This window comes from Crassostrea angulata, chromosome 6, assembly GCF_025612915.1.
Source record: "Crassostrea angulata isolate pt1a10 chromosome 6, ASM2561291v2, whole genome shotgun sequence".
Classification (NCBI taxonomy): Eukaryota; Metazoa; Mollusca; class Bivalvia; order Ostreida; family Ostreidae; genus Magallana; species Magallana angulata.
Window position 1 is genome coordinate 46013838 of NC_069116.1, and position 17802 is coordinate 46031639.

Consider the following 17802-nt stretch of genomic DNA (forward strand, 5'->3'; position numbering starts at 1 on the left):
ATATATGTGATATAAACCTACATCAAACTCTGAACCCTTTGTGAGGCCCAATAATCGTCAAGGGGCCAAAGTCTAAACAAATTTAAAGAATAACCTGGCTCATCAGTTTCGGATAAGAAGATTTTTAAAGATTTACTCTATATATTCCTATGTAAAAATTCGCCTCCCAATTATGGCCTCAACCTACCCCCAGGGGTCATGATTTTCACAACTTTGAATCTACATTACCTGAGGATGCTTCCACACAAGTTTCAGCTTTCCTGTTTGATTAGTTTACAAGAAGAAGATTTACTCTATATATTCCTATGTAAAAATTTGACCCCCATTGTGGCCACACCCTGCCCCTGCGTATCACGATTTTCACAACTTTGAATCTACACTACCAGATGGTGCTTTGACGCAAGTTTCAGCTTTCCTGGCTGATTAGTTTCGGAGCTTTCAGCTCAGGTGAGCTTAAAATCACAGTACTGAAAGACAGGGTTTTGAAAATTTGAATCATATAAATAAGTAATCGTCCACATTTTCTTCGAATATGCTTCAAAACATTTTGAGTAGGAATTTTATTCACAATACAATGTACATGAATATGACAGGGGTTTGAAAATTGCATAAAGTATATAGAAAAAAATGACCATCCAAAATTCGTTACACATCATATATAGTTACAAATTCAGATTCATATTATACCTGATATAAAATAAAATTGGCATATCAATTTTTTCTTGCGTTTTGTAGCAGTGCAGCAAGATATTGAAATAAAATCTCAGCATTAGTTATGAAACAAACGATAGCAATTTAATAAGTTATCTCACCTGGACAAATTCCCGTTTGGCACACATTTTTTCTACTATACTAGATATTTAGATGTGTGCAAAACGGGAACAAACCGGTCAGTGGCTGTGTGCATTCAGTTATGTAACTCCAAGCGAAACTACTGACCAAATTAAGAATATTTAATTTAATAAAACTATTTGTGGACGGCTTCCGGCTTGAGGCTCCAGCTGATAGTAAATTAAAAGTCTGGGTCACATGACCCCGTTTAATTTTTACAAATGATCTTGCTAGTTTTAATAATAATTTTTATATCCGCATATGGTAGGCACGTAGCAACGGGGGGGGGGGGGGGGGGGGGGGGCTAAATAAAGAGAACGTGGGATTGATTTTACTTTTATATACACTTCACAACATGCGGTAAAAGATGACGTCAGATCTCTAGTGATGATCTGTAGATGAGATTCGGAAGATGACAGGACTCTAACTTTACAAAATGAAGTGCCCCCTTGATCTTTGAGTGCTATGTTGTGTATATAAACAGGGCGTCCAGACATTCCGGTTTAAAACAATGAATTCGGCGATGATCTTTGGGTTACTTACACTAGTGATACTGTATTCTGTGTCTGGAGAAAAGACAACGGAGCAGATAGAGGTGAGACATATGACAGATAGTTCGTCTAAAAAAAATAAGTCTAAAATGTTTCCTTTGACACGTTATATAACGGTGTCTGTTTCGTATATTTGAGCACAAAAAGTAGAGAAACTTTTAGATCTATTATATTTTTTGATGTGATGTCAAATCAAGAGCAATCTAACATAACATTTTATCTTGTACATACATATGATCCAAAAATTATGCTCTTAAAATATACGCTTACTTAATATAAGTGAATTTGTCATGATGTACTTTCATGATATTCAATTAAGGAGGCTAGATAGTCTACAAATTACCCTTCGGATCTACTTTTAAATTATAAATATGATATTTTTAGCCATAAACTATCATAAAAAGGAAAAAAAATAAATATTTTATTTAAAATAAGATAACTTAATATTTGTTTAGTGTTCTATATCTTTATACAGAGATCTCTTTTAAAAGAGGATAAAAATAGCTGATATTGCTATCTTCTAACCCTCTAAATAGGATGTTTTTGGTTTGTTTATATTTTACGTACATTTTTGCAATAAAACCTCACAATTCTTATTCTCGGGCGTGTTTGATATAGTTAATATTCTCGGGCGTGTTTGATACAGTTAATATTCTCGGGCGTGTTCGTTATGGTTAATATTCGCGGCGTGTTCGTTATGGTTAATATTCGCGGGCGTGTTCGTTATAGTTAATATCTTAACATTCACTCTTAGAATAGTATTGGTTAAGGAGAGGGTCTAAACTAATAACGGATAAACATCAGGTCGAGTTTATTTTTATGAAAGTATGCATTGTATTAGAGTATAATGTGTAAAATTACATTTTTTTTAGACTTATTTGTGTAAATATGGATACTTGATTGAAAACTGCAACACCAATCGACTGGCCAGTGAAGAAAATAGAATATACGCAATCAAGTGAGTATAAAAATAATTGTACGGCATTCCACAGATCGAACTCATTTACCGTATTAATTGATAAGTAAAACATGATGGACATACCAATCAACGTTAAACCACATTGGTTTAGCATCTTCAGAAATCCCCAAAATATCCCGAACTCCGACGTATACTTATCATGACATGGCAAATTATCGAACGAGCCATTGGTTTATTCAAGTGGAATTATAGAAGCGTAGACCAAGCATGTATAAAATGGTGCAATTTATGTTAACGGACAATGTAAATGAATTGCGACGGATATTAATTCATATTATGACTAACAACATGTTTTAAAGATTAGTCACTCAAAGTTTCCGGATGTGGTTAGTAATTTTGTATGTAACACAATCTCAAGTACTTTTTGGTGGTCATTGGCTCGTAAAAGAGGAAATACTGACAAGCTCTGTTGTAACTATAGTACAAAGGAGAAAAACCTTTCAATTTCCTGTGACGTCTTTCAAATTTCAAGATACTTTATTCTTCATGATTCAAAGATGCATCGTTTGTTTTTGGGTTTTTTTTTACAAAGAAATCTCCATTAACTTCAATCAAAATCTCTTTTACTACTAGTAATTTAGGGGGATATCTTTTGATTTCGGATGGATGTCTCTTTCTTTGTTGAATAGATATTATACTACATGTATGTTTAAGTAATATCTCTAACATTGCGGGATATCTACCAGTATAGTAAACGCCCTACCACTGGTTAATATCTTTAGAACATTACGTGAGGATTGTCACATCATATAACATAGCGGATTTTCCAATACATCTCTTCTTCACAAATACTTTGGATTCAACAAGATTGGCTAGGAGATGGGAGTGTCACATGATTTATGATATATTTGTGTATTCATATAGTCGTGTGCATGTAAATGGGTTTTGGGAAATAATCATTACCTTTTTATTTTATTTTTTTAATTTTGATATACTTTTTTTACTTCTGGGATTATGTTTCGTATCCTTATTATGCATGTGAAAAGCGGTGCAAAAACGACCAAAACTTACTGGGCTGAAAAAAACCCCGAACGAATGTCATGAATTCTTCTTGTCTTCAGATGGTGGCAAATGTTCAGCAATCTCGAGGTCACAGGGGTCATCGGTCCCGCAGACGAAGAGGTCATGAACAAACGAAGATGTGCTTGTGAAGATGTTATGCAAAAGGATGAGGTCATGAACCCTGAACTTCAACCTCAACAATTCAATCTTGGTAAGTTTTGATATTAACCTTAATATCTTTTACTTTCAATGGCTGTCTTCTGCTTTGCTTCTTTTTCTGATGACTTTTCATCTACTATTCAAGGCCCAAAATGGCGGAAAACAGATCTGACGTGGAAAATTACCAAATATACCAGACAGCTTGATCAAAGTAAAACTCGGTATATTTAGCGTTACATCAGTTTAGTTAGACGAATCATTGAGCAAATAATAATTAAAAAAAAACAACATATTAAGAATAATGTGTTTATACATGAGTTTTTTTTTTCTTGAGTAATGGACGAAACAAACCAGAAATACACAGCACAAGGTGTTATACTAGTAGTTTAATACTGTTGATTTGTCTGTTGGAAGGAGAGAGATTGCTCGAGCACTGAGGCATTGGGCCGATGTGACTCCACTAACCTTCAGGGAGGTCGCCGGCGAGTCCGATATAACCATTTCCTTCGAGGTTCGAAATCACGGGGACGGTGTCAGCAATTCCTTTGATGGCCGCGGTAGGTTATTTCTATACATTTTATGGGGGGATCCCAAATATAGTTAGGATGCTTAAACCTTTTTTGTGGTTTTACCCTTTATTTATTTACAGTAAAACACCCTTATTATTACGAAGTGCTAGGGACGGGTGATTTTACTTCGTTATAAGCGAAATTCGTTATATTCGTCAAGTTTTCAACATATTATCTAGTCACGGGGACTTAAAATCACTTTGCTGTAAGCGTCAATTCATTATAAGCGTGTTCGCTATAACCGTGTTCTACTGTATTTATTTATGCTTATTTCAGAGAGCCCATAGTTCTGCTGAAACTTTAAGTAAATTTTTAAAATGGTTATAAACTGTGGGTTTTTTTCTTTGAAAACCTAAATCCCGATGCGAAGATAGTTTCCTTTTTATGTGGGAGGCTGCCTTATTGAGAATGACTCGTTGTTTCCAATGAAGTCTTATACGTTGCAAAAGTTATGAAAAACTGCAAAGATCTGTTCCCAAAAGTCCGGATTTCAAACGACCATGCATGCCCGGCATCATGCCGTTATAAAAACGATAAACGATTAAAATTTCAAAGTTTCAAACTAAATGGAAAAAAAAACTTTCTTTTATAAATTGTTAAATTTTTCTAATCCATGTTTTACTTCTTTTAGGTAGAGTACTCGCGCATGCTTTTTTCCCATCCAATGGCGATGTCCACTTTGATGACGATGAAAACTGGGGGTTTGGTGACGAAGTGGGAAACACCAAGACCGATTTCTTCACGGTGGCGGTGCATGAGTTTGGTCACACCATGGGGTTGTTTCACTCAGACGTACAGGGGGCGCTCATGTACCCGTATTATTCCGGATATAACGCGAGTTTCACGCTGCATGACGATGACGTGAAAGGGATGCAGAGTTTGTACGGTGTGTTTATATGCAGGAAATGGATTCTGAAGAAAAAAAATAAATAGTCGAATTCGCATAATAATTGATGTCAATTTGATAAATCAAATGGAAGTTTCTCTTTGAAGAGTTGGCATGTTAAATAAGCATGTACATGTAGTATTCGTTGTATAGTTAAGATGCAAAATGATATCTGAAATTTTACAGCATTGAAATCAGATTTTTTTGTTTGAATTTTTTAAAAATCTCAACTTCTGTGTGATTACTCTTTAGGTCCGCCAACAGGGAGGCCGCTGACCACCCCCTATCCTATGACAACATCTCGCCCCACCACACCAGCACCTCGGCCTCGAATCACCCCGGCACCTACCCCCAGACCTACCCCAAGACCAGAAATTCCGGAATTTTGTAACGTTCAGATACAAGCTGCTGTCAGAGGTGAGATTTCATTCGTGTTTAGCTATAAATTATTAGATTCAAATAAACAGAAGTATATCTCCCTGGTATTGAACTTTAAAAGTTTGCTTTTGCGAAAAATCTGGTTTTGTATATTGCCAAAGTATTAGACATAATTCTTTTTTACCATTTTATCATTTTTATTTTACAGATTTTGATGGTACGCTGTTTGTGTTCACCCAAGGCAATTACGTCATGAGAATAACAGAGAGAGGCTTCCTAGACAGAATTCGAACCAATAACCTCTTTCGGCGTGCCCCATGGTCTATGGACGCAGCCTATAGTATTCCAAGTCTTGGTCGCACTTATTTTATGCGAGGTATTACTTAATTAAAGAAGATATGCTTCAAATTTTCGTTGACAATTATTCTCAGACCTTTGAATGTATGATGTAATAGAATCACAGTTGTGATATTACAATGTCATGTTTTGAAGCAGGCGTAATTTAATTTGCAGGTCAAAGACTTTGGGAGTTTGACCGAATGAGGAATCCTATGGGTACAATATTGGTACAAGGCGGCCCTCGAACAATGCCCGAGAGACCACGGGCCGTGATCGCCACATCTGCCTCCGGAAATGACGTAGAAGTGTTTGGAGTACGTATCAACCTTAACGTCTGATCGTTTTCAACAGATCAGACGATGTTTTTTCTGCTCCAAATTTGTATAGGAATGATGAGGGAAGTGATGTGAAAGTTGATGTCAGTTTTTCATTTTTGCTTTCGAACAGAGTGGTATCCTTTGGAGGATGAAAATGAATGGCGAAGTTATAGTTGGATCTCATCGTTACATTTCCAGTCAGTACAGTGGAGTTCCGAGTATGATCGATGCTGCCGTAAGATGGGACTCCCGAACTGTTTATTTCTTTAAAGGAAACAGGTGTGTATTTTATAACAGGACAATCATACAGAAGTCGTTTGATAATTTAGAATAATAAGTCTTTGCATCCAAATTGAATTAAACATTATTTTAAAACCTCAAATAGCTAAGTTCGTGGATGCTCAGAAATATGTGATATTATCATTGGTTAATGTATCAAAACGAAATGAAATTCTAGTTTTCTATAGCTAAGCTATTGATACTAAGAGCCAGGTGATAAATAGTACTGGTATACATGTAACTTTTGGTATATATACTTGCATCTAATTTAATAATTTGTGCTCAATATTCAACTAAGTGCTTTATGTTATTTCTACAGAGATTTATATGTTTCATCCAAAAAAAATAAATGCAAAAAAATCCATATGGAATAATTTATTGGGAACACTGTTGAATGACATATTTACATATTATTTACAGATATTATAAATATGACACCAGTCGCCGAACTGTACGGGTAGGAGATTTTGGCCCTGCCTTCTTAAAAGGGGAATGTGGTGATGCTCCCAGATAAAAATGGCTGACCGCTCACCGGAAGTGACTTTGCACAGTCATTAATAATAATAATAATAATTTAACAATTAGATTTTATATTACACTGACGAAAGTGTCTAAATTGATTTATATAAATTATAAGATTTTTCGTTTTCCCAGTTGTTTTGTTTTCAGTAAACCATCACGTAAATGACAGTTGTTTCTTTATATTTATTCACATGCTTGTTTGTTTGTGTCAGTTTATGAACATCGATGAAACACACGGGTATTAATTGATGCCCATTGCCTTATTTTCGTATTCACACTACAGTTAAAACATTAAGTGAAGCTATCGAATCATTTTCTAGGTGCGTTTAAATTGCGCTAAAAACACTTATGCTTACATTTCGAAGTTCCGACTCTCCTGCAAAAACGCGGGATCCAAGCACCCCTAACACTTCGTGACAAGAATTTTGAATAATTCCAATGTCTTTCAATGACATTTTTCTTCTCCAGTCTTGAGAAACGTGCATCGAATTTTTAAGAAAGGTAATCTTGCGGTCCTTTATATTTACCGGAAGTTGAAACAAGTCACGCTGGGAGGCGTTAGTATGTAGCTTTAACCACCGAGAGGTTTCCATGGTAAAGTTTAACCCGCAATAGCTATAAAGTCGCCTGACAACTAGTTCCGGTTCCTTTGCTAAATGTTCGAACTGTAGCGTAAAACAAGAATCATATCGTTGCACATTCATTATGTTTTTATACATGACCGAGCAAAGTGCCATGGACTGTGAAGAAAGCGGGTCGTTAGATAGGAAGTGACCTTTGGCTCGGGAGTTCATAATGGCCCTGGGGTCTCTCACGAGGTGGATGATAGACAGGTTGTTTAGATACGTCTTTAAAACCCTGGCTAACTCCATATCGATTCTTAGTACCTTGATAATGACGACAGAGGAAGATCTACAGAGGTCTGTCAGATGTTGAACACAATGGCTTACATTCTTTTCCCTTTTATGCTGGAAACATCCAGCAGATCTTAGATAGCCTTGGCCTGTGCTAGGAAAGGCTACAAAGGATTTGAGAATCTTGTATGACAAAGCGTTGAAATTACAGGTGTAGATCTTCTGTAGCACCGACAAGGCATATTCTATCTCTTCGTACTTGCGCAATGGTAATCTGTGAACACGAAACGAAAAAAGTCTTAGACGTTTTGTTTTAGTCGAAATGGTAAAGTTAATTTCGATTAGAATTAAAAAAGTAAAACTGGTGTTCTATCTTTCAAATACAAATGTAAAATTCTTAAAACTTAAAATGACTTAAAGTGTGTAAATTCTTATCTTAAAAATTAATAATGTACATTTGTGTTTGACTCCGTTTTCTAGATTTTTCTAGATTTTATCTGACGAATAAACCAGTGCGCATCAACGTTTACCCAAACTGTAAATTCGAAATTCGAACGACGATGAAGCGTTCCTACAAATCTAATAAAACCTTTTTCATCCTTAAACCATGCACACTCTACAGACCGACACTTGTTGTTGAGACAACATATGCCCTCGCTCCGTATGTTACAGGTCCTGTAGGTCTGCCACAGAGGTTCCATGCTGAAGAAGGACTTTTCGTCTCCATGCTGAAGGATCTCGGAAGTGAAAGTTGACCCACTTCTCTGGTACGCCACAACTAGTATGTTCTTAACTCTATTTTTTTCTTCTCAAACCGACAATAGAAAAAAAGAAGAGTGTATTATAACGACGTTATATGTTTGTAACTATTCATAAGTCTTTGATCTTATAAACATGGTGCATGGAAAAATAATTAGCAAATGCTTTGTGAACATCAGATAGCAATAGTCCAGAGGAAAAAATAACAGCAATGTATATTAGTATACAGAGAACATTATGATTCTTCTCATTAATTTCTGGTCGTTCGGGATTTGGACTTCTTTTTATTTTGCGTTCTCTGTCTCCCAAACGTGTAGATTTGTAATTCGCATGCACGTAAATCGCACGTTTAGTTCAGTCTACGAACATTCATCCACTTATGGCCATTTGTGAAACATCAGATTCTTCTCATGAAAATATCTTCATGTTTTATAAAAAAGAAATGTAAGTAACATTGCGCCGTCATCGATGGGTCTTGTAAAATACACGTTGTTTTAAAAATGAAAAAATAGCTTAAAATGATGTAAAATATATGTATACGTGAATTAAAAAAAAATACACATATGGTATTTTAGATAAATAATCTCTGAATTATGCAAAAAAAGAAAATGCTGTATAAGATGTCTTTTATATGCCTGTATATCCCTACCGGCAGGTGCCCGATCCTGTTGTCCCTCTATTCGCGCAATGTTATCGACACTACTGTATATGATGGGTGTTCTCATGACACTGTCTTTGAGTAATCCCAAGTACACTACACCTGCAAGTGTAATAAATATTTCTAGTTTATGAATCAATTTGATAGTAGCGAGTTTTTATTTTTTTTATTTATTTTTTTTTTTTTTTAAAAACCTTTTCTTCATTTTTTCCATCCCCCTAATCACATAATACTTTTATACTTTTCTCCTTTCTCAAACTGTTATTTGAAATTGCATTTATTTCCTTTGTTAAGAATTGCTAGAGGTTATTTAGTTCCATTGTCATACTAAGAATTAAGAATTCAACGATTTTGTTTTCTTCACAATTCTGTTGTATTAAATTTTCATTCTGAGTGTGTGGTTATTTATGTCTGAGATAAAACCTTTGAGTACATTCAGTTCTTTGATTGCATCATGTCGTTTTATTTTACTCAATCAATAAAATGCTTTCTTTGATCATTGGGTAGCCTAGTAAATGCATAACAATATTATCCGGTAATTGATATTTTCATAGCCCTATGTCACCAAGATAGCAGTTTCCTGTTCATCTCTCTCTCTCTCTCTCTCTCTCTCTCTCTCTCTCTCTCTCTCTCTCTCTCTCTCTCCTTAAATATCACAGCGAAGTTAGGTGATGCTGCGGTGCAGGCTTTAATTGCTGCAATGTAAAAATGTCAATGTGAGGAGTATCTATCAAATGTAACTATCTACGCGCACATGACGCTTTCCACTACTCTGTGTCAATCATTTGATTTCCTTCGTTGCTGACCAAGTGTCCGAGAATAGTGAATCGAACACTCGGCTAGCGAAGATGCTGTATTTGAAATAACAATTTAAAATATCGCGTTATAAAAGTTCCACTAGCCTTGTTTTGTCTATTGCAGTAATTACATAAGGACGTAGTAAAGGACATTCACAATCATTCCTTTCATCAAAAAGTATTTTTGTTCATTTTCAACATAACGGGACAATGGTTTTGGTTTTTTTTTTTACAGATTCTATGTCTCAATCAGACAACTTCATTGTTTAATATGATAGAGAGAGAGAGAGAGAGAGAGAGAGAGAGAGAGAGAGAGAGAGAGAGAGAGGGGTATTTTTGTGCGGAGATTAAACATGACTTTTTTCGTGTCGGCAATAAATACATTAAGACCCGATATCCTTTGAATAAATATTTTGTAAGATAACTTTATATGTACATCAGTAGTTGAATACAATATAGTATTTTCAAAATGTTGATATTCAACCAAAAAACAAAACAAAAACAAAAAGAAAACAAAAACAAAAACGCCATGAACTGTATGTAGTCACTATGTACGTATTTGTATGTTCGTATATATATATATTGGGCATTAACTAGTTTACTGATGTGAAGACAAGACTGTACCGAGAATTATGTTTATCGACTGATGTGAAAATACATAGATAAAAAATACATAATCAATCCGTCTTTTCTTCCGCTGGAGGCTAATAGTGGGTAGCGAAGTCTTGTTACATGTACCTGTCTCCCCAGGTATGAACACGAACCTCTCCTTCATATGTTTATATATTACACTTATTCTGAACAAGCAAAATGAGGTCTTTACCTTTTCCTAATTTTATGCCGATGTTGTAGAGAAGGAATCCCCAATGAAAAACTTCCCATACCCTGAACAACTATACTAGTAATCTGGATCAACTAGGAGGTTCTCTCCTCCCTCCCTCTAACCCTGGAGGGATGGGGGGGTGGTTCTCAATTTATCAAGGGATTTTTTTTAAATAGAAAAAATGCGTTCGACCCATGAATTGTTCAACTTCGGGAAGACATGTACAAGTATGTTTCAAATCATGTAATCCCTCAATAAATTTCATTTTTAACAGAAAAAAGTCATTTATACGACGGGAAAGTCTTTTTAGGGCGAACTTAGGGAGGGGATGCTTCTACATTTACAAGACTTACAATCAAACCCATCATTTGGTTTATAAATGTAGGTATGAATGTGTTCATGTATATGTTAAGCGACAAATTAACTTACAATTTATAATTATACGACAAAAGTCAAGCTTATTATTTAACATCCAATTATCTCTTGTCTTGTATACAAAAAATATCTATAATAAATCACTCTGTAAACTGGTAAATAATGCTATAAGTTATATATACTATATTCTATGATAATTTAATAACACCACTTCTTGACTTTGTATTTTGGAGAGAGTTTATATAGGCTTTGTCTGTTGCCTAATCCATTTGATTAGTCAATAAAATCTGTTTAAATTAAATCAAACCCATTTGCATTCAGTGGAAACTTTAGAAATATCAGAAATCCAAACTTGTGCACAATAATTCATCGAATTACTGCTTTACCACGTTGTGAATAATTTGAGGATATTTTTAAAATTCATACTTACACAAAATGGACAGTAATGCCGGAAGCAACAAATATCGGGAACAATACCCGAGTCTTCCAAGCCTTAGAATCATTGTGTTGTAAAGTGACGGAGACTTTCTTCTCCTGAGAGAGCTAATCTCGGCGTGTGGGTCCGGCGACACGCGGCTGGTAATGTACCTCCTCAACACGGCATTTAGTATTTATACACAAAATCTCCATAAAATCAAGTCTTTCGTGTAATTTCGGACCCAGATGGTTAGACCATTATCCATTTAGGTGAATATGTTACATCTTTTTCAACTTCGTTTAAGATCGATTGACCGTAACTTCTTTCGCTAATATCGTAAAATTGTGAAACATATTAAGTTGCACCATCGACCCCCCCCCCCCCCCCAAAAAAAAACCAAAAAACCAATCAAACAACAAACCTCGGACACCCATCTCCTGGGAAGAAGTACGAATACTAAACATCAATATTGACGCCCATTGCTGTAGAACATTGACTAATTATTACTAGCACTATACGCTCTAAATTCTACCAAGATAACAGTGTTTTTAAAATTGGTACAGATTATAACTATCGAATTCGAGAAAAAAATTATTATACCGAAATATTATAAAATGGGTGAAGTATCACAGCTACATGTTTGTTTTAAAATATACCTATGGTTTATTTCGCACTGTTTACATATACTGTTCTCTACATCAGAACAAGTTAATAGATTACACTGTATTCTCTATTCCTTGTATTACCATTAGGATATACCTTCTAATCATCGGGCACTGGTTATATCTAAAGCTATAGCGTGTCGTATAAGTCTATTTTAAAATAAATTGAAAAAAAAATGAAAAGAGGAAGAACGATTGAAGACAAAAATTCAACCTCTTCTTGCATGCAGCGTTTGACTTTAGAATCAGCAAGTTTTTATTCTCATGATTTGATATCGCTATACATGTATAGTCGTATGATCGTTATAAAATATTCCGGGGTTACAGGCACCGTGAAATCTGTTTTCTTTCTTTGAACTAAGTCGTAAAGGTGCTGATACACATTAACGGTAGTATAGGTACACATACAATGAGCACTTAGAGGTCAGTATGGTAAAAGCGCGTGGCTCTCTAAAGAAACTTTTAATTCATTTTGGTGGTCAACTCGACGAGAGATATTATCTGTGTTATCCTAACCCGCTCTTTGCTGCGAGTGGTTGGTTTTGATATGAGCATTCATGTTTCACAGCAAAAGTACATGTAACCAGTTTTAAGGTGGCTCACTACATCGTGAAATATTTTCTCAAATCAGCAGAAAATTATTTGATTATGATAGATATAATAATGGATAAGAATTATTTAAGTCTAATAGGCAAAAAATATGTGTAATTTTGGATGAAAAATTACATTTTCAAAAATTTAATTCAATTAACATGAACAAAAGCTCCAGACAGATTCGAACTCATGATCTGCGGTCAAGAAGGCCAATACTTTAACCACTGAGCTTCGACGATATTCAACCCATTTATAGGATATAAACAGTTTAACGAAACATTTAAATCGCCATCTTGTGACGTGGTGTCTTAAAAAGTATAAGTGTAGGTGTAGTGAGGTACCTTAAGGTTGTATGGGACACCTCTCTCTCTATATATATATATCTATCTATCTATCGATCTATCTATAATTTCCTATCGAAATAAACAATGAAATCAAGTAAAGTTTCATAAATATTTTTTCTCCAATTTTTTTCCTAACAGCTTAGCAGAGTGGGTAAGAACGTTCACTACGAATCCGTAAGTCATTAGTTCGAATACCGTTGGGCCTTTTCTAATTTTGACCTTTCCAAAAAAAATTTAAAACGTACTTTGAGGTCAAATATTATATCTGAAATGTCTTAACCAGTGAAAGTATTTCGATTATGAAGTACTTTTTGTCTGCGTTAATTATGGATATCGACAGGTGAAAATGAAAGTCAATTTAAGCCCGACGTGACACGCCTCATCATCTGGTGCAGAAAGTAATATCTCACTTAAACAAAATCCATCTCTTGGTTCTTGTGCATTATCTAACAATAAAAATAAACAAGGATTTTCATTGTTTATTTCTAAGATTTATTCATATGGTTAAATAACGATACATAATTATGACAAAAGAGATAGCAGACAATGGAGAGAGATAACAGAGCATAAGATTCCGTTGATGAAAGAATTAACAGATCAAGATTCCGTCGGTATACATCCTCTCGTCAGAACAAGGCGTGGTCCCGCTCTGAGGGGCCCTAGGAGGGGGATGGGGTGCGTCAGACGTCCCCGTTGAGGTCTTGGAGGGGTAGGATCCGGCGGGGGGAGGTCAGGACACGCCTGGCTGAGCGCTTTGTGGGCATCAGGTCCGAGTCGTCAGACTGGTCGCCCTCACCCGTCACCTGAGTGCCTGTCGGAGATAGAGATCAGCGTCTTTATATACATGTACTTACAGTGAAACTGTGCTCAGAATATAGATAGAATTCAATCTTGATGTTTGCTTTTGAATAACATCTCAATGCATGTAACTTCTTCAACTGTTGTTCACCAAATTTAGAGACCCACATACACGTAAAAGCATTGAAACTGTTCAGAATTAGATAAACTTAATAATAACAGAAGCTACGTATACGTATCGGTAACATTTCATGTAATTCCCCAAATGTTGAGGAAAGTACATTTACATAATAACATATATGACATTTACTGGTAGTAACACATGACAAAAGTTGTTACTGGTAAGATTACAAAGGTTTCACCACTTGAAATAATTGTTAAGATAAATCAGGCTTCTTTTCAAACTTTAAACAAGAGCAAACAAAGACCGACAAATAAGCAAAAACCATAGCAAATTTAGCTACAGAGCATTAAAATTAAATCACCATTGTTAGGACAAACTGCAACATTCATTATATTCAAATTGCCTTCTACAATCTACATGTACATGCAACATGCAAAAACAGTTAAAACTGACACAACCCGAATTTAAGGGTCATATTTATCATCACTTCTACAAAGGTAAGCATTTTGGAAACTGTACCAGGAAAGACTAAAGAAAAAATAGTAGTACATACAGTAGGACCAAGGAAAAAAAGGACTTTAAAATTAATTTTTTACCTTCACTAAATGCAAAATCAGTCTGTACGAAAAAGGAAAATATTTTCGTTTTAAATATATATCATCTATGATGCAGGTAAAAAGACGGAAAAGCACGGAAGCAGCAACTATTGTTGAAGCAGAATCAGCCATAGTTCCACCAGCACATATCTAAGGGGGCCCCACATGAACTAGATGTTGTTAATAATTCATTAGATACTCACTGACCTTGGGAGGATTTATCTAGGTCAAACAGCTCTATTTCACTGTCCGAGTCAGAATCAAACGAGACCTTGGGTTTCTGTCGAGTCTGTCTTCCCTTGGGCTGGCGTTTGCTGCGTGGGGCTGGGGTCGTATTCTCCACCCCGTCCACAAAGTCCTCTTCGCTGCTGCTGTCTAGTCGGCGTTGACCACCACGCTTACCTCTGGCTGCAACACAAGAACAGGCCCTTGCATTCATTGATAAACAAATGACAATCAAAATACAAATTCATTCATAACATTCACAGCATTTCCCCCCTTGGTGTGTTTTAAAGGGGTATGATCACGACTTTGGTTAACATACCTTTCTTTTGTTTTCAATGTTTACAATGTTTTAATAAGCCATATCTGATAGTCGACTAAAATTTGAGTGTCAGCGAGATACCAAGCTCACATTTCTTTGTTTTGTAAACAAAGCTGAGGTCATGTTTTTGTTTACATTTTGAATTTGAAAAACAAAATTTTACGTTTAGACCTAAAATGAATGTGACAAATGCTAGGAACTGTTTATAATTTATGTTAAAACAAATAAGCATATAGAAAAATCAGCTTGAAAACGAACTTTTACAGGTATATTGAACCAATGTACTGATAAATAAAAACATGGCACAAGCCTTGTTTACATAACAAAGAACTGTGAGCTCTGTCTCTTTCTTAAAACTCTACGACTGACAATCATATTTTGGTTGATCATCAGAAATACATAACTAAAGCATAAAAACAACAAAAATAGAAAAAATAAAATTTGACCAAAATCGTGGCAATGCCCTTTTAAAGGGTTATAAACCAGACTATTTACCTGGGGTTCTGCCTTTGGCCGGTGTTTTGGCGGACTTTGTGCGGGACTTCCCCTTAGTCTGTGCGGCCGCCTGGGAGGAGACCTGGCTGGCCTTGACCGCTATCTCCCCGTCCTCCAGTCCTTTGGTGTGACACTGTTGAAGACGCTGCTCCAGCTCATCTATCAAGGTCTGAAATAAACAGTACAATCTCATCAGATCTATGTCCGATCTACATTGAGTTTATAAACAACTGGTATACATGTACATGTATCTTGCAAAAATGATTAAATTCCTAATCATTACTTCATCAAATCAATTTTTGCGGGTAGTTCTACATGTACTTTGTAAAAACTTGTATTTAAAGACTCTTACATATAATTGCAAATGGAGAATTATGTTAATCATTTAATCTTGTAGAACACAATACTGGGCAAATTTTCTGAAATTCTGAAACTAATTCATTCTTTTAACAAAACGTCATACAGCTGATTGCTTTGACATATTCCTACCTTTGCTGTGGGTTTGGCAAATGACCTGGATTTACTGATGATGGTACAGAAACAGCTATACACATCCTCATCAGCCAACTTGTCCCCAAAACAAGCAAAGTTCTCCTGGAGTTTACGTATCGACTTCTCACTGTATGACATCATGGATAGACAGAAGGACAAATCTCTCCACTGTCTGTCCGTCCTGAAACAAATTGTAACATTATCTCATTAAATGAACAATGTACAGGTAACAATGAATATTCTACAGTCATTATTCAGCATATGATGAATGATGAAGGAAAATACAAGATCCAATTCATATAAATATATGCTGTAGATGCGTTGCAATATTTCAAATAAGATTTATAAATATCTTACACGGAATTCCCCAAAAGAGTTCATAGAAGTGTTTACAAATGTATATTTATTATTAGAAAAATGTAAAAAATTAGATCTGTTCTTAAAGTACGGTAAGCTGACGAATCAGAGCTACAATGTACATATACATGTATGTGTATTATGTGTACAATTGGCAAGACTGGAGACCTATTAAAGTCAGTACAATTACTTACTTTGTTGCCCTGAAGCGATGACAGAGTTTTTCTACCAAGCTTTCACACTGACGGTCCTTCTGAATAAAGGAGAACAGGTACCTGGAAACAATATCAATGTCTATAATTAATCTGGGAAGGAATAGTTTATCATTGATAACATGTATGAAAGTCTATCAAGAAAATTAAAATCTAAGTAATACATACATCAAGTTCCAATGAATGACCACAATATACAGTTTTTTTTACTCTCTACCACAAGAGAACACATGTACTTACTTCATGATAATTCTGAAGTTTTCCTCATCCACTCCAACATCGGGGTCAGACAGGCGACTGATCACATCAGGCATTATGTTGTAGATGGCATTACCCTACAAAATAGAAATACAGGTATTGTTAACAAATTATTCTTCAACAATCTGTCATAATAAATTGTAAAACATACCATGGATTTGCTGAAGTTTGAACTGAATTTTCAATTAAACATGAAACCATAAAAAGTTTTTTTGTTGAAGTAAAACAATAAACCAGGACTACAGACCATATGGTAAAGGTAATTTCATGGAGATTAAGCCAATTGAGATTATGCACCGCTAGTTTTTACCTTGTGAGACAGCTCATGGAAAAAGAGTTTGGCGAGACTGGAGATTCGTTCGTTATGGTCCACAACACAGGTTGCAACCTCGCTGATCTGGCCTTTGACCTTGACCATGTCATTAAGGATCAAGTGTGTTAGCACCTGGAGGGTGTTCTTCCTCACAGTCTGAGATTCATCTCGCAGTCTGAAAAAGTACATTCGGGTACTAAAGGTAAATTTCAAGTGACTAAAGGGTAAATCTAATGACTAAAGGGTAAATCTACAAACTTACAGGTAAATTCAAAGACTAACAGGTAACACTGCAGTGAGAAAACATATCACATGATTATGCAACAAGCAGTTGCTCACTGACCTGGCATACATATGTGGGGTCCAGGGCTCTATCAGGTTGGGGAATCTGACCGTCAGATCCCCAAGAGCAATGATTGTGTTGGCTCGTATTGTGGGGTAAGGCGATTTCTCCAGAACAGTGAACAACAACTGAAGGTTACTCTCACAGAACTCTGAGCTGGAAAATAAACAAACA

At 35.6% G+C, this 17802-nt stretch overlaps 3 protein-coding genes across 4 annotated transcripts in view; 1 reads left to right on the plus strand and 2 right to left on the minus strand.

Moving 5' to 3' along the window:
• The first annotated feature begins 1268 nt into the window (after window positions 1–1268).
• Window positions 1269–6980, plus strand: LOC128190429 (stromelysin-3-like). Its single transcript, XM_052862472.1, has 11 exons — window positions 1269–1426; window positions 2255–2340; window positions 3423–3574; window positions 3668–3743; window positions 3937–4079; window positions 4723–4977; window positions 5230–5394; window positions 5564–5731; window positions 5869–6008; window positions 6142–6290; window positions 6711–6980. The coding sequence occupies exons 1-11, from the start codon at window positions 1343–1345 to the stop codon at window positions 6802–6804; spliced, it is 1512 nt and encodes a 503-aa protein (XP_052718432.1). The 5' UTR covers window positions 1269–1342; the 3' UTR covers window positions 6805–6980.
• A 142-nt stretch (window positions 6981–7122) lies between these two features.
• LOC128190430 (carbohydrate sulfotransferase 1-like) lies at window positions 7123–11703 on the minus strand. Of its 2 annotated transcripts, none has more exons than XM_052862473.1 (4): window positions 11509–11703; window positions 9075–9185; window positions 8291–8474; window positions 7123–7940 (listed from the first exon to the last, which is right to left on the minus strand). In XM_052862473.1, the coding sequence occupies exons 1-4, from the start codon at window positions 11579–11581 to the stop codon at window positions 7139–7141; spliced, it is 1170 nt and encodes a 389-aa protein (XP_052718433.1). In that variant the 5' UTR covers window positions 11582–11703; the 3' UTR covers window positions 7123–7138. The 2 variants fall into 2 exon arrangements, with proteins under 2 accessions (XP_052718433.1, XP_052718435.1); XM_052862475.1 differs by having other exon boundaries at window positions 8291–8471; window positions 11509–11698.
• A 1863-nt stretch (window positions 11704–13566) lies between these two features.
• LOC128190060 (uncharacterized) overlaps window positions 13567–17802 on the minus strand; it is a 40801-nt gene continuing 36565 nt past the window's right edge. Inside the window, exons 48-55 of the mRNA XM_052861960.1 lie at window positions 17629–17784; window positions 17283–17460; window positions 16955–17049; window positions 16697–16777; window positions 16143–16326; window positions 15654–15822; window positions 14822–15022; window positions 13567–13907 (exon numbers count right to left, since the gene is read on the minus strand). Coding sequence (XP_052717920.1) covers window positions 13777–13907; window positions 14822–15022; window positions 15654–15822; window positions 16143–16326; window positions 16697–16777; window positions 16955–17049; window positions 17283–17460; window positions 17629–17784 — 1195 coding nt within the window. The 3' untranslated portion in view covers window positions 13567–13776. The remainder of the gene's footprint in view (window positions 13908–14821; window positions 15023–15653; window positions 15823–16142; window positions 16327–16696; window positions 16778–16954; window positions 17050–17282; window positions 17461–17628; window positions 17785–17802) is intronic.

Coding starts and splice junctions, on each gene's coding strand:
- LOC128190429 (XM_052862472.1), top strand. CDS start 1,343: ATGAATTCGGCGATGATCTTTGGGTTACTTACACTAGTGATACTGTAT. Junction 4,080..4,722: donor CAATTCCTTTGATGGCCGCG/GTAGGTTATTTC, acceptor TACTTCTTTTAG/GTAGAGTACTCGCGCATGCT. Junction 4,978..5,229: donor AGGGATGCAGAGTTTGTACG/GTGTGTTTATAT, acceptor ATTACTCTTTAG/GTCCGCCAACAGGGAGGCCG.
- LOC128190430 (XM_052862473.1), bottom strand. CDS start 11,581: ATGATTCTAAGGCTTGGAAGACTCGGGTATTGTTCCCGATATTTGTTG. Junction 8,475..9,074: donor ACAGGATCGGGCACCTGCCG/GTAGGGATATAC, acceptor TGTCGGTTTGAG/AAGAAAAAAATAGAGTTAAG. Junction 7,941..8,290: donor TGTCTCAACAACAAGTGTCG/GTCTGTAGAGTG, acceptor TCGTGTTCACAG/ATTACCATTGCGCAAGTACG.